General features: G+C 39.8%; 1 protein-coding gene across 2 annotated transcripts; it reads right to left on the bottom strand.

The window, feature by feature from the left end:
* Window positions 1-750: 750 nt before the first annotated feature.
* Window positions 751-18,279, bottom strand: LOC134534343 (glycine N-methyltransferase). Of its 2 annotated transcripts, XM_063372751.1 has the most exons (7): window positions 18,196-18,279; window positions 14,872-15,089; window positions 11,908-12,035; window positions 9,510-9,642; window positions 6,349-6,469; window positions 4,634-4,773; window positions 751-3,386 (listed from the first exon to the last, which is right to left on the bottom strand). In XM_063372751.1, the coding sequence occupies exons 1-7, from the start codon at window positions 18,271-18,273 to the stop codon at window positions 3,215-3,217; spliced, it is 990 nt and encodes a 329-aa protein (XP_063228821.1). In that variant the 5' UTR covers window positions 18,274-18,279; the 3' UTR covers window positions 751-3,214. The 2 variants fall into 2 exon arrangements, with proteins under 2 accessions (XP_063228821.1, XP_063228823.1); XM_063372753.1 differs by lacking the exon at window positions 11,908-12,035.
* Between the last annotated feature and the right edge of the window lie 588 nt (window positions 18,280-18,867).

Genomic DNA, 18,867 nt, shown 5'->3' on the forward strand with positions numbered 1-18,867 from the left:
AATTTTAAGCGAAAAACCAAAATTACCGAAAAAATCTCGCTACTTGTTGTCAATACATCAAGAAGAACCCGGAAATTTTGTTGGATAGCTCCAGATTCGGATTCAGCACCCCAAAAAACATAGAGTAACGATAACAAAACCGACTAACGGATTATTATTTTTGCAACGTGAAAGTGCCATTTTCTTCTATTACAACACTTCGCTCCATTTGTGTGTCTGTAGTAACTGCATATAGCTTAGTCCAATCACAATGTCGAACTTTTATACAGCACTGACATAAATAAGGAATATATTTCACGTTTACAACAAGAAAACAAGATAGTTACCTATCTATATCATTTTTGGCGATTATATCAGAAACTGCTTCGATTATTTCGTACCAGCCTTATATTTGGAGCCCGTATAGTGAAACACAGGTTACTTTCAAAATCTGTAATAATAATGTAATGATATTAAATTTCTTACTTCATACTGTTTGTAGCATCCAATACAGACACAAAGGTTCCCATCGACATTTGTGTAATGATGGAGAAACATTCTAATATTTCAGGAACAAAAAATTACATTTCCAAAAAATTTTTTCTCAAAATTGTGTTATGTATAGGATTTTTTAATACCAGGAATAAGATTCTGCAAATCATGATTTGCTAGCTGAATGTGAATCATCAGTATATTATTGTAGGAGTGAGTTCAGTTTCGAAAGATTAACCTCTGTTTAACTAATTAAAAATTAAAAAACCCAAATTATGGCATTAAATATAGTTTATTTCAACATTTGCATGTTCTTATTACATTTGATGCAAGAAAACCTATTTTATAAAACTTATTTAAAGAAAATATACGCTTTCCTCTTGATGAAGAAATCAGCACTTTAGTTAGTTAAAAAACTGATTAGCAATATACAAATATGTGTACTTAAAAATACATACTTAGCATTACATAAGGTCTGACAACAATTTTAAACTCTTGAACATATAATAACATATCGTCTGCCTCAAAAGCATTATCAACTATTGTTCTACCTTAGCACCCTTCATTAACAGCCCTTTAGGAACGATGTACTAAAATTGTTAACCAATTATGTGACATATCAGTATATACAAACAATATAATTATACAAGAAATTAATTTATGTCCATGTTTTACATTCATGTTAATGTGAATCCCTCATGTTTTGATTCTTTCTTTCCATTAATATATTTTTCAAGGTTTTTAACTAAATTGTTTGTTTCATCCGGGATTTATTAAATATAAAAACAATTTTTATTAGTTTAAGTAGCAATAAACAATAAATCATTTTTAAAATTTAGGAAGAAAAGTTATTTTTTTAGATGGTATTTCAGATTCAAAAATAGTAGCACAGTCTGAATTTTACATCATATTTACCAACTTTGTTCCAATATATATTAAAACCACAAATGAGATAATGATAATAAATTAGTATTTTAACAGAAAATTTTCGATCCCCGAAAATGTTACACATAAAAATGTAGCCCTTATGTCTTGCCGAATTACACAAATTCTGTAACTAAAGTTATTAATGTCGTTTTCTTACTAAATGTAACGCAGGACATGTAACATGCCTTACGTATGTGTATAAAAAAATTTAATATGCTTTTAGTTTGCAAAGTATATAATTTGTGCTTTAAATGTTAACTTAAAAAAGAAGAAAATTAATGCAAGACACTTTATTTGAAAAACACTATCTGAACTAAGTAGCTAGAATAAATTGTCAACTCACTTCTACTCCTTTAGTGAGGAATTTATGGTATGGTTATAAAAACACAGTCTCTTAAAAATTAAAAAAAATTACAACACTTTAACAAATTTTATTAATACTGTTTTATTCTAACAGCATAATAATTCTCCTATCTTCAGGATTTATATTATTAAACTTAATAAAGAAATAATAGACTACGAATCACTCTCCTATCTTCAGGAAGTATTATTACTTATCATTAATGTTCTATATTTACATTAATGTTCTCTCACTCTCAGGAACTATTTATTAAGACTTATTTGACTCAAACTTTCAGGTATAAAACGACTAACTATAACAAGGTTCAGCCTTAACTTTGAACTTCCTATCTTCAGGAATCAGGTACACGTTTTATTTGCTTATAACAAAGCATATTTAAAATACATATATTACATATGTCCTACACAATCTCTACCAAATAAATAAAGAAATAATATCTATCTCACAAATACCATCCTAACCCATCTACATGTATTAACAAAACCACATAGATTTTGCAAAGTTCCTATTCAAAAACGTTTTAAGTGTCAAAAAAACATGATTCTTGCAAAATAAATATACCATTGAAAATTATTTTCGCTAATAGCTGTTCAGACCTTTTTACCACGCTTTTATTAGCTTCACCTGTATAAAAGGACTATGTAATAAAATCTTTCCATTCAATTTTGACCCACTTTTCGACGTCCGAATAAGTTGAAATATATATATATATATAAAGAACCTATGACAATAATATTTTTATACTTAATACCTTAGAGATAAGGGGGAGTGGGGGTCAGAGGGTCAAAAAACCAATGATTTCGAGCTATGGGTAGAGACCGGAAAAATTCGCGGATTCATTTCGCGGTAGGCTAGACTCCAAACTCGTACACCTTTATGCTGAGTCAGTGATTGGACTACCGTTTATCCGAAGGACTCTAAGCCAGTGAAAAACCTTCAACAAAAGAATTATCAAATCTCAAGGCATCCCAAGTAACGCGTGTCACGAGTCAGTATCCAATGAGCAGGTGCAATTTATCCCAGTACATAGAGGATCGTGGAGTCTATCCTAGAGGTCATTGAAACCGCGAATTTTTCCAGTCTCTAGCTATGGGTAATAACTAGGGACCGGAAAAATTCGCGGGTTCAATGACCTGTAGGATGAACTCCATAATTCTACGTACACACGGTCAAATTTTACCCACTCATTTGCTGCTGTCTTGTGAGACGTCCCAACGTAGCAGCCTGTGATTCGATACAGCTTTGGTTGAGTGTTTCTCATTGGCCCAGAGTCATCCAGGTTAGTTGTGAGCCAATAGCAGAGGCAGCGCTGAGGTATGACTATTTGTATTTTAGCCTATTACGAAATGAATTCGCGAATTTTTCCGGTCTCTAGTAATAACGATGCTTCATTTCATTTGGAGAGAAGCGCTGAGCGGACCGTCACGAGTGTGAACTGCTGACAAGCGCGCGGGATCAGGACAGGCGCGGGGTCTGCATGACGTGGATGTAGAAGGCCGGGTCCTCTATCTCGTCCAGGGGCTTGAAGTCGCCGTAGATGGTGTGGCGCGTGAGCGGGCAGAAGGTCTCCCGCAGCATGTCCTTGAAGGCCTCCAGGCGGTGCGGGTAGTAGGACAGCCGGAACTGGCTGCGTCACACCCGTCACACACATGTCACACTCGTCACACTCGTCTCCAAGTCCCCAGCATCTGGTCTGGTGACGACCATGCAAACCTGATTTTTTTAAATGTCTGAATCAAAAGGAAAAAAAAAATGGTTGTCTGTAAAGTCGGTTTACGGACGATAGTTTAACGTGACAACGTCATAACAAAACATTGATGAAATGATTGCATACTTTTATGAATAGAACTGAATCAGTTTTATTTTAATAATAAAAGAATAAATACTTTAAATTATACTAGTAATCAGATATTTTAAATGCAAGAATAATTAACCTTTATTGCCGAAATTGTTGTTGTAATAAGCAATGAAAACCACATTAACTTTTCACTTCACTTCATAAACAGTCGAGTGGAAGAGAGATAGATGTGGCGCAAGCGTACAATGAACGTAACGGGACACAGCGTAACGGAACAATGTGCGTAACGGGATACTTTTTCTTGCGTGCAGCCAGCGTTCATCGATTTATTTATATTTTCTTGCCGTTTCGTCTTAACGGTATTCATCCCTGATGCTGATTGGTCACGTGTACACGTTGCTACATTCACTACACGCTCCATCACTCAGGCTACTACTGGCTTCGACATCAATTTACGACCCACCAACTCTCGGCTAGTAGTAATTTAAGAGGAAACTAATAAAATCATCACGGCGTGTAATACTCCGCCTTAAGGGGCCCGCCTAGTCAGGGGTGTATCTGTGTTGGCGAGGCGGGATGATAAGAGCGACGCTCGCTGGTGCTTGTAGCGCGGTGTCTCCTCTGGACTGGCGCGCAGTCTTCTCGTCGCCACAGGACAACTGTGAGATCTGAGCGGTGACCGTAACATTATATGACAGAGAATTGAAGATAAAGGTGTAATGCATGTCCCTTAAGTGCTTTCAAGAATCTGTACTGGTTGTTTTACGCCTAAAAATTATTCTGAAAACATGCATTTCAGCCATTTTAACTCTTCTAAAAATACAGTTTAAAAATTTAATCCGAAAACAAAAGTACTTTTCCGCCCTCAACGAAGTCTTAAATGCTTTTCGTAAACAGACCCCACTCGGATATCTTGAGTGGTTTTCAAATCGCGTTGTTGTTTCCTGAAGCCCTGCACACCGCGTGTGTGCCCGGGTGGGCGAGGGCCTTAATGCGGTCACAACGACAAGCTGTCCTGGGTTTCCTCCGGGTACTCCTCATTTCTCCCGCCGATGCACCACCCTGGACGTGTGTACCTGATGGAGTCCTCGCTGATGGGGTCGTCGGCTGACTTGTCGCGCCGCTCCGAGATGTCGATCATGTAGTCCAGGGTCACCAGGCTGGGGCGCCCGTTCACGTACAGCACCGAGGTGACGATGTCCGTCATGTGCTGGCTCTGCGGGGCGAGAGGGTCGTGGTTCGAGTCCCGCGCGCGAGAGCGCCCGGCGCTTCATGTGGGGAAGCCTGAGATGTGCATCAAGTTCTGTCCCTGCCCGAACACGCCCGCATATTCACCTTCGGCCAACCTCGGGTTTATTTATATATCTCTGTTTATTTTAATGTAGCTATACTAACCTAACTAACCGTCCATAGTGTGTTAAAGTGTTTTAATGTAGCTAACCTAACCGACCACTTTTAATATTTGAATTTATTTTTCCTGCGCAAAAATAAAACAAATCCCGAGTTTGGCCGAAGGTGAATATTCGGGCGTGTTCGGGCAGGGACAGAACTTGATGGACATCTTAGGCTTCTCGCTTCAGGTGTAGTTAAATAGTGTAAACTACTACTAATCAGTGAGAGTCTACTGTAAAACTGTTAAAAACTCCTCCGTTACAACTGGGTTGCGTTTGCGATATAATTCATTGACTAAGGATTTCATGATATATCTGCGATTCCTGCTAACGTGTACTTCCTTTTAATATAATGACCAGTTAAATCCAATGACTTTCCATTCAATGACCCCACGTTAAAAAGGGATTGTTAGTTTTTTTTCAAATTACATTATTAAAATTAAACTTATATATTAATATTTTAAAATGTAAAAAAAATTGCAACAGATCAGGAAATGTCTGATGCTTCAGTGGAGCAACAAATACTGGAAGACATACTGTAATCAACCAATTTTTTGCCTCAAACTACATATTTTTTTATTCATCAGAATAAGGCTTGGCAGATAGTTAAATGGAATGCTTGAAGTTGATGCTCATTGGTTGTATATTCTACCTCAAGAAATGTTTGGGGTTTAGCATTAAGGAGACAACTGTATTGATATCGTCAACTGTCATTATTTTGCAGTCTCGTGAATTTTGTTAATAAGCGATGTGTGCCTTTTCGATTAAGGTGCGCGCGCACACACAGAGAAAAAGGTTTGTTTGAATCAAACAAATATTTGTTTATATATGACAAAATAAATACCTACTTGGTGGAACTAAATATTTTGTTAGTTTAACCAAACTCGGTAAGTAACAAAAATAATTTGTTACACCTAACCAAATATACATTTGAGTTGACAAAATCTTTTTTTTTTTTTTGGGTCAACAGAATCTTTCCTACTACAAAATATTTGTTTGAGTTAGCAAAATATATTTTATTTCGCCACATATAAACAAATGTTTTATTGAGGCAAACAATACTTTCTCTGAGTGCACGCTGTCGGAAAGCGAGCTGTTGCTAGGGACTGGAAAAATTCGCGGGTTCATTTACCACTAGGATAGACTCCACGATTCTCTATGTACTCGGGAAACTATCACCTGGTCATTGGCTACCTGTTTACTGCGATTCTTATGATTCGATACTTCTTTTGTTGAGTGTTTGCCATTGGCTCAGAGTCCTTCAGGTAAACTGCGGTCCAATCACTGACCCAGCATTAAGCTAAACGAGTTTGGATTCCAGCCTGTCTCGAAAGGAATCCGCGAATTTTCCCGGTCTCTAGCTGTCGCCGGCAGGCCGCGCGTCGGTGGACGGCACTCACGTTGTAGTAGATGCACTTGGAGGGCGTGTAGCCCAGGTCGAGGATGTGGTCGTAGTTCCTGTGGTCTATCAGCAGTAGACCGCCGGGCTTCACGCACTGCCGGAAGTTGCGCAGCGCCAGCCTGCCACAAGCACGGCGCCGTCATAACACGCCACGTAGCACCCACGGACATTTTACTGTCTATGAACTTCCATTAGGCTCTAAGCTAAAAAAAATTGGTTGTCTGTAAAGTCGGTTTACGGACGATAGTTTAACGTGACAATGTCATAACAAAACATTGATGAAATGATTGCATAGCTTTATGAATAAAATTGAATCATTTTTATTGAATTATCATTATTTTGTATGGATACAAAGAAGGAGTGAAATGAAATCTACAATTTAATTGATAAATTTAATTTTATTTGCACTCATTAACTCAAATATGTTTATTACATTAACGAAGAGATTAATTTAACTATAACTTTTATACAGGTTTGCTATTTAACTTCTTCCAATCTGTGTTATTCTGTTAAGGATAGGACTATGATAGAAAAAGTAGGAAACGAATGGGAGTGTTTCAAGTTTAATGTGCCTCGAAAAAGTCAGATCGAAGTGGAAGATAGATAGATGCGGCGCAAGCGTACAATGAGCGTAACGGGACACAGCGTAACGGGACCATGTGCGTAACGGGACACTTTTTCGTGCGTGCAGCCGGCGTTCGTCGATTTATTAGACGTTGTCACGTCAAGAAAAAAAAATAATAATTGTTACAAACTCGTAAATAAGAACTGAACCGGTTTTAAACGTATATTATTGTTGTTGGGTTTTAGGGAAACGTGTCACGCGACGCCCTCTCTAGAGCACGCCACTGTTGCGCACTGCTTCGACGAGCTGAGTGGAGGGCTGAGGCTCGGAGCAACGTCCGTCACGTTCCCCACTCGCGAGCAGTCCAGTTCTCCTCAGCGAGTGGTTCGTGGTGCGACCACCCCGCCGCGGTGGTCTGGAGTCCCCCCACGCCCCACCCCAGCGACCCCGCCGGACACGTGTATGCTGGCAACACTGTGTTTTAGAAAACTGTTGTGTTTGTTTCGTCTTTTCGATTTGTCGTGTTTGTGTCTCGTTTCAAATGTTGTGCTGAATTTTTTGGGTTCAATATTTTTGTGCTGTCATCATTTGTGGGTTGTTTTTTTTTCGTTCTCTTCTGTTTTTGGAAAACTATTGTGTTTGTTTCGTCTTTTCGTTTTGCTGTGTTTTTGTCTCGTTTCAACTGTTGTGCTGAATTTTTTGGGTTCGGTATTTTTGTGCTGTCATCATTTGTGGGGGTTTTTTCGTTCTTGTTAGTCCATTTTTCTTTGTTTTTTCTTTGTTTGTTGACGATATTCCTGTTGTGGAGTATTGTGTAGTGTTTATATTCTGAAAACAGAAATTTTGCGCTTAGTTTGTGTTTTTTATCATTTGTGTTTTTTTGTAGTTTTCTTCTACAGACATACATGTGCATAGCAATGGCGTATGTCCAAAAGCTTACATCAAGTTGGCAACACCGTCTCGCGCAGAGCCACGGCCTTTTTTTAAGGCCCTTGGTCCGACCTCCGACCGAACCTCGACGTTCCTATCTCCGACCGTTGAAGATTAAACACTCTTTTCTCTCCGAGCAGAGACACGCGTGCCGATAACCTCCGTCGTTAGCGAAACTGTTGCATAACAAATACCGAGTGCCTCGCCATATGCTGATGCTGATGCCAAACTCTTTGAAATATTCTCTGTCAGGTTAAAGGTCGTTGATATGCTGCCATGAGTGATCAAGTTAAAAAAAAAAGTGGCAGAAAAGAATGCTACGACAATACTTTAGTTATTGAGACTTGGTCAGAATAGCCAGCCTTGATTACTGATTGATATTCCGACTTGGGCATTTTTTGGAGTTATACTTCTGCTCTTTATTAGGCAGATAATAATTTAATCTCATTTGTGATATCGTTGGACTAGGTCATTTTTGGTAGTATGCCGACGCAGTGTATTTATAACAATGAGCAAAACATATTAATCGCCATTTAACTTGCGCAGGATAGTAAAAAAAAATATAAAAAAAACTTTAAACTCTAAACTGAAAAAGACCCAAGCAAAAATAGGAGACAGATTCATTTCAATAATAAGTGAGAACAGTACGTAGACTCAAAGTGATGCGAGTCGGGCTATGCCCCTAATTAAGTCAGGGGCGACTGCCTAAAAATACTTTTAAAAAGCAGCAAAGAAACGAAAATACCAGGTTTTAATTAAAACGTTATATTTACTTAACTGTTGCACAAGAATATCAATGGCACCGTTATGACAACGTTCATGGGAATACTTATCCCATGCATGCGCGAATACTGCTTTGTTGTTTCTCGCTTGCTGTGCCACATACGCAAAATGGTGACTCCGGAGTCTGATTTCTCAAATCAGTAGATAGTGAACCTGTAAACTTTAAATTTGGCAACAGGATGGAGCCCCTCCCCACTGGATTCTCGTTGTACGAGAGTGGTTGAGCGTCCAAGTCCCTGACCTGGGACAGTTTTTGACGTGACGTCTAATAAATCGATTAACGCCGGCTGCACGCACGAAAAAGTGTCCCGTAACGCACATTGTTCCGTTACGCTGTGTCCCGTTACGCTCATTGTACGCTTGCGCCGCATCTATCTCTCTTCCACTCGATTGGAACAACCATCGATTTGACTTTTTCGAGGCACATTAAATTGAAACACTCCCATTCGTTTCCTACTTTTCCTATCATCGTCCTATCCTTAACAGAATAACACAAATTGGAAGAAGTTAAATAGCAAACATTTATAAAAGTTATAGTCAAAATAATCTCTTCGTTAAAGTAATAAACATATTTGAATTAATGAGTGCAAGTAAAAGTAAATTTATCAATTATATTGTAGTTTTCATTTCACTCCTTCTTTGTATCCATACAAAATAGTGATAATTCAATAAAAATGATTCAATTTTATTCATAAAAGTATGCAATAATTTCATCAATGTTTTGCTATGACGTTGTCACGTTGAACTATCGTCCGTAAACCGACTTTACAGACAACCAATTGTTTTTTTTTTTACGGACACAGTGTACTTTGAGCTGGTAATGCTGTTAACTCCCCCAGTGTTCGCGCCCTTATCGACGCCACGCGGGCGACGGCGCTCACCGGATGTCGTGCTGGTCTCCCGTGGGGTCTGGCATGTGCGCGAAGGAGTTGCCGAGGCACAACACCGCGTCGAAGCCGTCGGCCGCGCCCCCCAGGTCCTCGGTCAAGGTCAGCCAGTTCGCCTCCTCGATCACTGCGGCACAGTACATACAGTCACGTCTCCCGCCTTGCCCGGGCGAAACTTCTCTGGGCGCGACGACTACACCGGGTTCCAATGCAACGTGTTCGTGGAAGTAGGTACTTGGTCAGAGAGATACTTACAGAGAGAGCACTATGCCATATATGGTATCGGGCTCGTTTTTCGTTTTTTTTTTCTCTTTGTGCGATGTTTCGTCCCGTGCACAAATATAGTAGAACCGTGAGAAATAAAATGAACGAAATTTTTAAGCCAGAGAGTGCGCACATGCGCGGTTGTTTCAGAAAATATGTATATGTAGGTATCCTATGCAGTCAGCTGTTGAATGCTTTGATTTTTTTTTTTTTTCATTCGCTACCAGCGCGCTCGCGTTCCGACTTGTTCAACCAGCAGCGTAGAGAGCGCTGTTGAGACAGTCCTCTGCTTTTCCCGCACAGATAGCGCTGCCTGTTACGAGTTTCATATTTCGTTCAGAGATTTTCCGTGTGCCAAACGGGCAGAATTGTTTTGAAGAAACAGTAACATGCACAGTTTTTTCTTTATGGTATGAGTATTTCAACAGTAAGTAAAATTTATTGTTAGTTGATCATTTTTTGATTTATCAATAATTTTTTTATTTCCTTAGCAGTTATATTAAATATTAATTAGTTAATTCATGTTTATTTAAAAAATTGTCTTCTTTCTCTCTTAATATCTCTCTACCATGTTACGCCTTACGATAAATTAGAGTCGATGTTTGAATTTCCAAAGAAGTTTCACTTTATCATGTGTACAGAGTTACATGCGTTTTTTATAGTAAATTTATTTAATTTTTTCCTTTTTTAAACCTGCCAATAATTCACTAAAATAAACAGGAAATTAATCACTCACAAAAGCAAGCTTGTGTAAGAGAACATCCAGGCACTTTAATCTACTTGCGGTATTTTGACTAATGTCAACTTTTTAAAATTGTAATAGTTGACAAATAAATAAATTTAAAAAAACAAGAATTGTTACATTAAATTTATAAAGTATAAAGTTATAAAAGAAATTAATAAAATTACATTAAAATTATAACATTTTGTCAAAAACTCTGATTATAACAGTCAAAAATTAATATTAAAGGAGAAGAACAAGTATGTACATAAGTTACAACAGTATATTACACCTTACTTAAATATTAAAGAAATTTCTTCAACAGTGAAATTATTTAGCCAAAGACTAACATATTGTTTTGTTTAAAACAATTTTTTTTTTGTTTTTAAGTTTTCTGGAAAAATTACTACAATTTTTGGAAGAAAAAAAATTCAAAAGATCTTTGTGAAAATTTTATAAAATATATGAATAAGAAAATGTATGTTCTGTCCATGCCATGTAGGATAATTGTGAGCTACATAATTTGACTGATTTTCTCTTCGATACATATTCATTATTGCAGCTCTTATATACAATAATTTATTATAAAATACTCTTAAAAGTTCTAGAACGTTCCTTGGATGGGTACGTGATTTTTATTTTTTTATTGTTTTTACGACTTGTAGAATAAATTTTTGAGTTGCTGCTTATAAACTACAGCTTTGCACGCGCGTCAAGTTAACAAACCCATGTTTCATTGTCCACGTTTGACGGTTACATACGTTGGCAGTTCTTAAACCCAATGATGGAATCACGGGTAGAAGACAATTCTAAATCCAAAACATCGTTAGACTGCAGTTCCACGATGTAAGTACTTATGACTTATGACTGCCAAAATAACAAGCTAAAGACCACCAATTTATTAGTTGCAACAAACTTTGTAATTTCAATTAATTCTCGTGTTTATGATTGGTTTTAATTGTCCTTGATTGACGGTTCAACTACTTGAAGTCAATTGCCAAAGGTGTTCTAGGAAAAATGTGTGTGTTAACTATTACAAGAGGCCTGAAAAATTCGCGGATTCATTTCGTGTTATGCTAAAATTCAAATAAGTATGCCTTAGAGCTGCTTCTGCCATTGGTTCACTGTTAATTTGGAGGACTGAGGGCCATTAGAGACCCTCACTCATAGACGTGTCGAATCACAGGCCACCTAGTCGAGACGACTCACAAGTCAGCAGCCAATGAACAGTTGGCATTTGCCCGAGTGTGTAGTGGATATTGGAGTCTATCCTGAAGGTCATTGAACCCGCGAATTTTTCCGGTCTCTAACTACTACATCTGAAGCGACAAGGTTTGCTTGTCCTCTGCTGCAGTGCAGACGGCTCGGAGTGGCTGAGTGCCGTGCTTGTCCAGGTGTGACACTCACCCCACTCGTCGAAGGCCTTCTCCCGCCGTCTCTCCCAGCGAGACTTGAGCGCGTGCTTGAGCATCTTGTCCGAGGCGTCCACCGACGTCACCTTAAAGCCCTCCTCCAGCAGCATGATGGAGTCTATCCTGAGGACACAGGCTCCGTCAGGCTCCGTCAGGCTCCGTCAGGCTCCGTCAGGCTCCGTCAGGCTCCGTCAGGCTCTGTCAGGCTCTGTCAGGCTCCTTCAGACTCCGTCAGACTACATCAGGCTCCGTCAGGCTTCGTCAGGCTCCGCCAGGCTCTGTCAGGCTCAGGCTCCTTCAGACTCCGTCAGACTACATCAGGCTCCGTCAGGCTTCGTCAGGCTCCGTCAGGCTCCGTCAGACTCCGTCAGACTCCGTCAGTCTCCGTCAGTCTCCGTCAGACTCCGTCAGACTCCGTCAGGCTCCGTCAGTCTCCGTCAGTTTCCGTCAGGCTCCGTCAATCTCCGTCAGACTCCTTCAGGCTCCGTCAGTCTCCGTCAGGCTCCGTCAGGCTCCGACAGACTCCGTCAGACTCCGTCAGTCTCCGTCAGTCTCCGTCAGACTCCGTCAGACTCCGTCAGGCTCCGTCAGTCACCGTCAGACTCCGTCAGGCTCCGTCAGGCTCCGTCAGGCTCCGTCAGACTCCGTCAGGTTCCGTCAGACTCCGTCAAACTCCGTCAGGCTCCGTCAGGCTCCATCAGGCTCCGTCAGTCTCAGTCAGGCTCCGTCAGGCTCCGTCAGACTCCGTCAGGCTCCGTCAGGCTCCGTCAGGCTCCGTCAGGCTCCGTCAGGCTCCGTCAGGCTCCGTCAGGCTCCGTCAGGCTCCGTCAGACTCCGTCAGGCTCGCCATTCTCTACTGGTGCTTGTACCTACTGTGTGTCCATGAAAAAACGTCCCATGTATTAATTTTAACAGTGTCAAGCTTTGTGGAGTGTTGGTTCGAGGTCACAATTCAAGAGTAACGCAAACAGTTTCGTGCGAAAACTGCTTTGTTATTTCCTGGCTTGCAGCGCGAAAGAATGGCTCTTTCCCCAATCAGTAGAGGGTGAACCTGTTAACTTTGTTTGGCAACAGGATGGAGCCCTCTCAATTAGAGTCTCTTTGTACGAAAGTGGTTTTACGTCGAAGTCCCTGACCGTTGGATTGGTCGTAATGGTCGAGACAACAGAGCTCTTTTTCTCTGGCCTCCACGTTCACCTGACATAACTCCAAGCATTTGTTTTTCCTTTGGGGCTTTATAAAATATCGTGTCTACGTTCCGCTGCTACCTAATGATTTGCCAGAGTTGAAACACAGAATTGAAGAGGCTATTGCTTCCATTATTCCAGACGTGTTAACCAAAGTATGGAAAGAATTGGATTTTAGGTTGGCTGTGTGCCGTATAACTAAATGTGCACTTATTTAACATTTGTGTGAAAAACTACGTTAGATTACATTTAATTTAATGTATGGTTGTTTGTAAATAGTCTAAATCAAACTGTTATAATCTACCATTGAAGCTGGGACATTCTTTTATTGACATCCTATATATCTTAGCACACTATTTACCAAATATCAAATACATACGATGAGAGATTTTTTCATCTTAACTATGTGCTAGCTGCGTCCACCTTGACACATTTTTTACTGTTAAATAACTGCTAGGCCAGTCTTTTCCAGCTTTGGCTGCGAAGGCGTGACTTTTGTTGTAGTTCCTTGCTATAATTAGGTTTTTGTGTTTTTTAGTATTTATTAATTACTGTTTCGTCTGCTGTTTCTAATGTAATAAATTGTTCTACCGGAGACATTTAATACGTGAAATATATATATTAGTTTGTACAATTATAAGCTAAATACATGTATCACACCAACATGTCGTGATTTAAGTATCTTAATATAGCTCCATATTTTTTTTAAAAAAATAACATAATTTTTTTCAATATTGTAATAATTGTATTTCATGAAGTAACTCAAAGTTTTACGCAACCAAACTTCATCTGAAGTTCTCCTGTGAATACTACGACTAACTGTTGGAATCAGTCTGCTGAAGATCAACAGTACTGAGATCTGTCAGTGAGACATGACCACGTGCTCTGGTAGCTGCACCCTCCCGCCTGCAGTGGCGTGTGTACGCCCACCCTTGGCGCCCAGGCCAGGGCTGGCCTAGTGTTTCCTGACCTAACTTGAAGCTATGAGTAGGGACTGGAAAAATTCGCGGTTTCAATCACCACTAGGATAGACTCCACGATTCTCCACGTAGTACTCGGGCAACTATCACCTGGTCATTGGCTACCGACTCGGGACACCTGTTTACTGCGATTCTCATGATTCGATACTTCTTTTGTTGTAGTGTTTGCCATTGGCCCAGAGTCCTTCAGGTAAATTGCAGTCCAATCACTGACGCAGCATTAAGCTAAACGAGATTTTGGATTCCAGCCTGTCTCGAAAGGAATCCGCGAATTTTTCCGGTCTCTAGCTGTGAGTGTGCGGGAGAGGTCTGGGTCAGGGAGGGAGACTAAGTGCGTCTCAGGCCGAAGCCTACACGCTCTGATCGTGCAGGAGAGGTAGCATGCATCACGTGTTGGCAGTGGTGGATCCAGAGGTTCACTCTAGGATTTCAGAATAGCCAGAGAAAAAATTACTTAATTTGTATTTAATGTACTCACACTACACATAACATCCAACCACCAGATTTTATGATTCTACAAGAAATTCGTTAATTATATTAAAATATTTTATTCGTTTCAGAAACAGTCATTTTTGTCGGCAATATCAATGTAGCAGACTGAAGCTGTCAGGTCCGCTGCCTTCAAACTTCGCGCTTCACCGCGGGCGTCAGCGCATCCCTCCCCCTCCCCTCCTTCGCCATCTTAGTGTTGTGTTTTGTTTCTCCTCGCCTTCCCCTGGTGCCCCACCCCCTGGATCCACCACTGCGTGCTGGGGCCAGAGGCGACCTGGGGCATGCACCCCGGAGACCCACCCGGTGCCGCACGCGACGTCGAGGACGGTGCGGCAGTTGTTGCGGCGCAGCAGCCCCACCAGGAAGTTGCGGTAGTGGCGCGTGCGGGAGTTCTTGTCGCCTATGAACACCTCCCAGACCCGGGCCGCCTTGCCGTCGGCGTACTGGTCGCGCAGTCCCTCTGCCGGCGTGCCCTGGGTCCTCGTGTGGAACACGCTGTCCGCCATGTCGCTGCTGGCCTGCACACTCACACCCTGTACTCTCCCTGCACTCACCCTGCACTCACCCTGCACTCACACTGCACTCACACTGCACTCACACTGCACGGCTTGCCCTGGGTCCTCGTGTGGAACACGCTGTCCGCAATGTCGCTGCTGAGCTGCGCACACCCTGCTCTCTCCCCGCACTCGCCCTGCACTCACACTGCACTCACCCTGCACTCACCCTGCACTCACCCTGCAATCACCCTGCACTCACACTGCACTCACCCTGCATTACACTGCAGTGTCGTTACAGTTGTAACCATTCTGAAAACACTAACTCAATTCTGAAAGTCAATTATTCTACAGGCGATCTATTTGTAGCAACTAACAGAATTAATTTCAAGGCATTCCATTAAAATATGCGCTATAGCAATATTTTAAAATTAAATTGGAAAAAAACATTTCATTAAGAAAGGCATTTGAAATCAAGATGGTAACTTTCGGTTGCGTCCACTTACAAGTAAAAATTATAACAAAATACAACATTAAGATGCATTATTTTTCGAATTTACATTTAATTTTTTTTCTTTTCAGCATACAATTATTCATGTTTAATGTCCATGTATAAATGCAATTTTTTCTGAAACATTACCAAGTTGTATCATAAATATCGTGCTCTATGGCCTGTATCTGGCAACAGGCATGCCGAGACAATGGTTGCGTTGGTGGCGAAAATCGCGTGTTTGGAAAGAGAAGGCGAATGTCCATTGCACTGCATGCTGCTAAATGTGTTTGAGACGTGCTATAGCAGCTAGCTGCCTGGTCGTCCACTTGCAGCGCAGGTGCGGCAGGCGTATTGCCTATGCTTCAGGCGACGCTAACGCCTAAATGTAGGCAATAAGCTTGCCGGTAGTGTGTTGTGCGCTGCGGACACAAGGTGTCTAGCATCTAATGGCCAGCAAAGAATACTCTTATTATTTTCATTTTGTTACCACAAAACAATTGAGAGGTTCTTGAAACAGTGGCCATCGCGACTTTATTTCTTGATTTTACGTCAGAGAGAATACACATATCGGCGATGGTATCTTCAGTACTTCAAAACTGTACAAAATGGGTTAATGGAGTGGGGAAGTACTTAATGTTTGAAGGTAAAGTTTAATACTTATTCTAATTTCTAACTCTACAGTATTTCTTTACTCCCAAAAGTAACATATTTATTTTGTAATCACAGAAGGTTAATATTGTTGAAACTCTGTGAACATTTGTAAAAATATTAATATGATGTTCTGATAGTCACTTAAGAGCTTCTAAACAACACCTAAAAATTAACGATGTATTTTTAAGGATAAATTTGGTTTCTAAATCTAACATTTCACAAAAAACGCCAAAGCTTTATAAAAGGAGATATTTTATTGAAATATTTTTATTATTTTTATTCCAGGGCATTGTTGAAAATATTTTATTTTCAGAGTACGAAGTATAATTGTATAAATAGTTATTCAAATAGTTGTGTGTGTAAATTATTCTAAATCGAGGTATTTGTTTAAGACATGTTTTTGTAAGAGTCCATAAATAAAGTTTCTATTAATGATAAAAAATATTGGTTATATAACACCGTGTAAAATAAATAACCGTAGGTAGATTTTTTGTATAATTCTTGCCCCCGAAAATGGAACAATTCGTCATATGCTTGTAAAATGGGCGCTAGATAAAACAGTGCTGTAAATAGATCCAAACCTACACGTAAAAGCAAATCTAAAAAAAATGTTGAAATTGCCATCATCTATAAAATACGTGAAGAAACATTATGGACGTATTACATATTTTGAAAGAACTTTGTTTTTAAACGCTTCTTATCGTTGGTGGTTATAAATGAACACGAATCCTTGAGCTTTATTATCTCAGTTTGCGCAAATTCTTCATCTCGAGGTTAGACAAGAGAAGATTAACACTAAACGCTGCGGTTTTCAGTGGGCTGTGAAACTGTAGTAATTGACAGGCCTGGTGTACGTACAAATTATGACTTCCGAGGTATTATAAATGTAAATGAACCTGTCAATATCCAGTTATTAGAAATTAATCTTTAAATTAAAATAATATTGGTGAAATCTTGGTTACGAAATATTTACTTTTTTCATCTAAAATTTTGCAGGCAAATTAATGTTTATCGAAAATTAAAACTTACAGACAAAGGCTGTTCAATAATTAATGTGCATTCAGTGGGTAAAAAAATTTAAAGTTTTAAACGATCGATTATATTAAATTAACAAAGTTGTATCGTTAAATATACCAATTTTTTTCAATATGTTTAACAACATATGTTTACCAATTCAATATGTTTAACAATTAGAAAAAGGAACTTAAATTTAGGCCCTTGACTTTTTATTTATGTAAATTCGTGATCAAAATTCACTTGATTAAAATTAACTCTTTTAGGTACACCTCTCCTACATCTATTTTTTAAACTTCATCTGCCTTTTAAAGAAGAATAAAAACATAAATGGACACAAAATAAAGCTCAAAATTCACATGAACTTTTGTTGCCCTTACATTAGTTTCGAGGATATGATACTACTTTTTAAAGCCAAATTAGTGAATTTAAATATTGCCTACGTAGAATAGGTTATAGGGAAAAAAATATTAATTTCAGCTAGGAGCTTTAAATATGTATATTGTTTAACATTAGAAAATGTTCCTGATTAATAACGTGACATAAAAAACTTAATAAAAATAACTACCGGGACCATTGTTGAAGGGCTGTCTGCAGGGAAAAATAGCGATATAGTAATGAGTATTACCAGCTAGATAAAACAAATACTTATTTCGAACCCGCAAAAATATAATAGGCTTAATTAATATCCCAATTTGTAACAAATATTTTAACTTATAAACCTCATTATTTTTTATTCCAATTAATTTATGATAAAAGTTGTTTTTATTTATCTGCAGTAGATACGTATTGACATGACAGTTCATTGTCAGGTTGTCAAAATAACCGATGTGCTACTAATTTTTTTTTTAATTAACTGTTCACAAAGCAGTCATCGCGAGAACATACTAACAATAATGTTCACCGCGGAGCAGCGACTATGGCCATGTTGGCGGGCAGCGCTGATAGCGGCGCGGGCGGGTAGGTACTTACTGCGGAGTGGCTGGCGAGACGTGCAGCTGGCGACTGGCGCGGCGTGGCGTGGCGGGGCAGATACAGGGCCGCCGCCATGTTGCGCCTGATGCAACGGCCGCGGCGAACTGCGCAGGCGCGGCGGCGCAGGGCTGCCAACCCCCGCGGGCAACCGCCGCCTGCGTGCCGCGCAGTCTCGGGGCTATGTTGGCGGTCGTTTCTTTGCTGCTCAGGATTTGAATTTTCGAAGAACCTTTAAAATATGTTTCAAGAATAATAAATATACGTGTACATAGAGCTCTGTTTACTTCACTCGTTGCTCTTCTTTCACCATTCAGCAGTAGCGGATCAACTCAACAATGGACATTATTAAACCGACAACATTTAGTTGTCTTTAAAAAATGATCGTGGAGTGCTTGCTAAATTTTTCACTTCCAAGGTTTTAAGATTATTACCACTCGGTTTATTCGTTCACGCTAACGAGAATATTCTAATGTAGATTACAAAGTATGGGATGAACGCGAATGCAGTAGCAACACAGACTCGCGTCTAACCGCTACACTCGCGAGGACACCTCGTGACCTTGACCTCCAAGGCCACTCGGGTTTCAACTACAAAGTAGTCAACATAAAAATGTGTGGAAAGAACTCTCGCTTGCTGAAACATCAAATCTTATCATATTTTCAGTTACAA

This window comes from Bacillus rossius, chromosome 7, assembly GCF_032445375.1.
Source record: "Bacillus rossius redtenbacheri isolate Brsri chromosome 7, Brsri_v3, whole genome shotgun sequence".
NCBI classification, from domain to species: Eukaryota; Metazoa; Arthropoda; class Insecta; order Phasmatodea; family Bacillidae; genus Bacillus; species Bacillus rossius.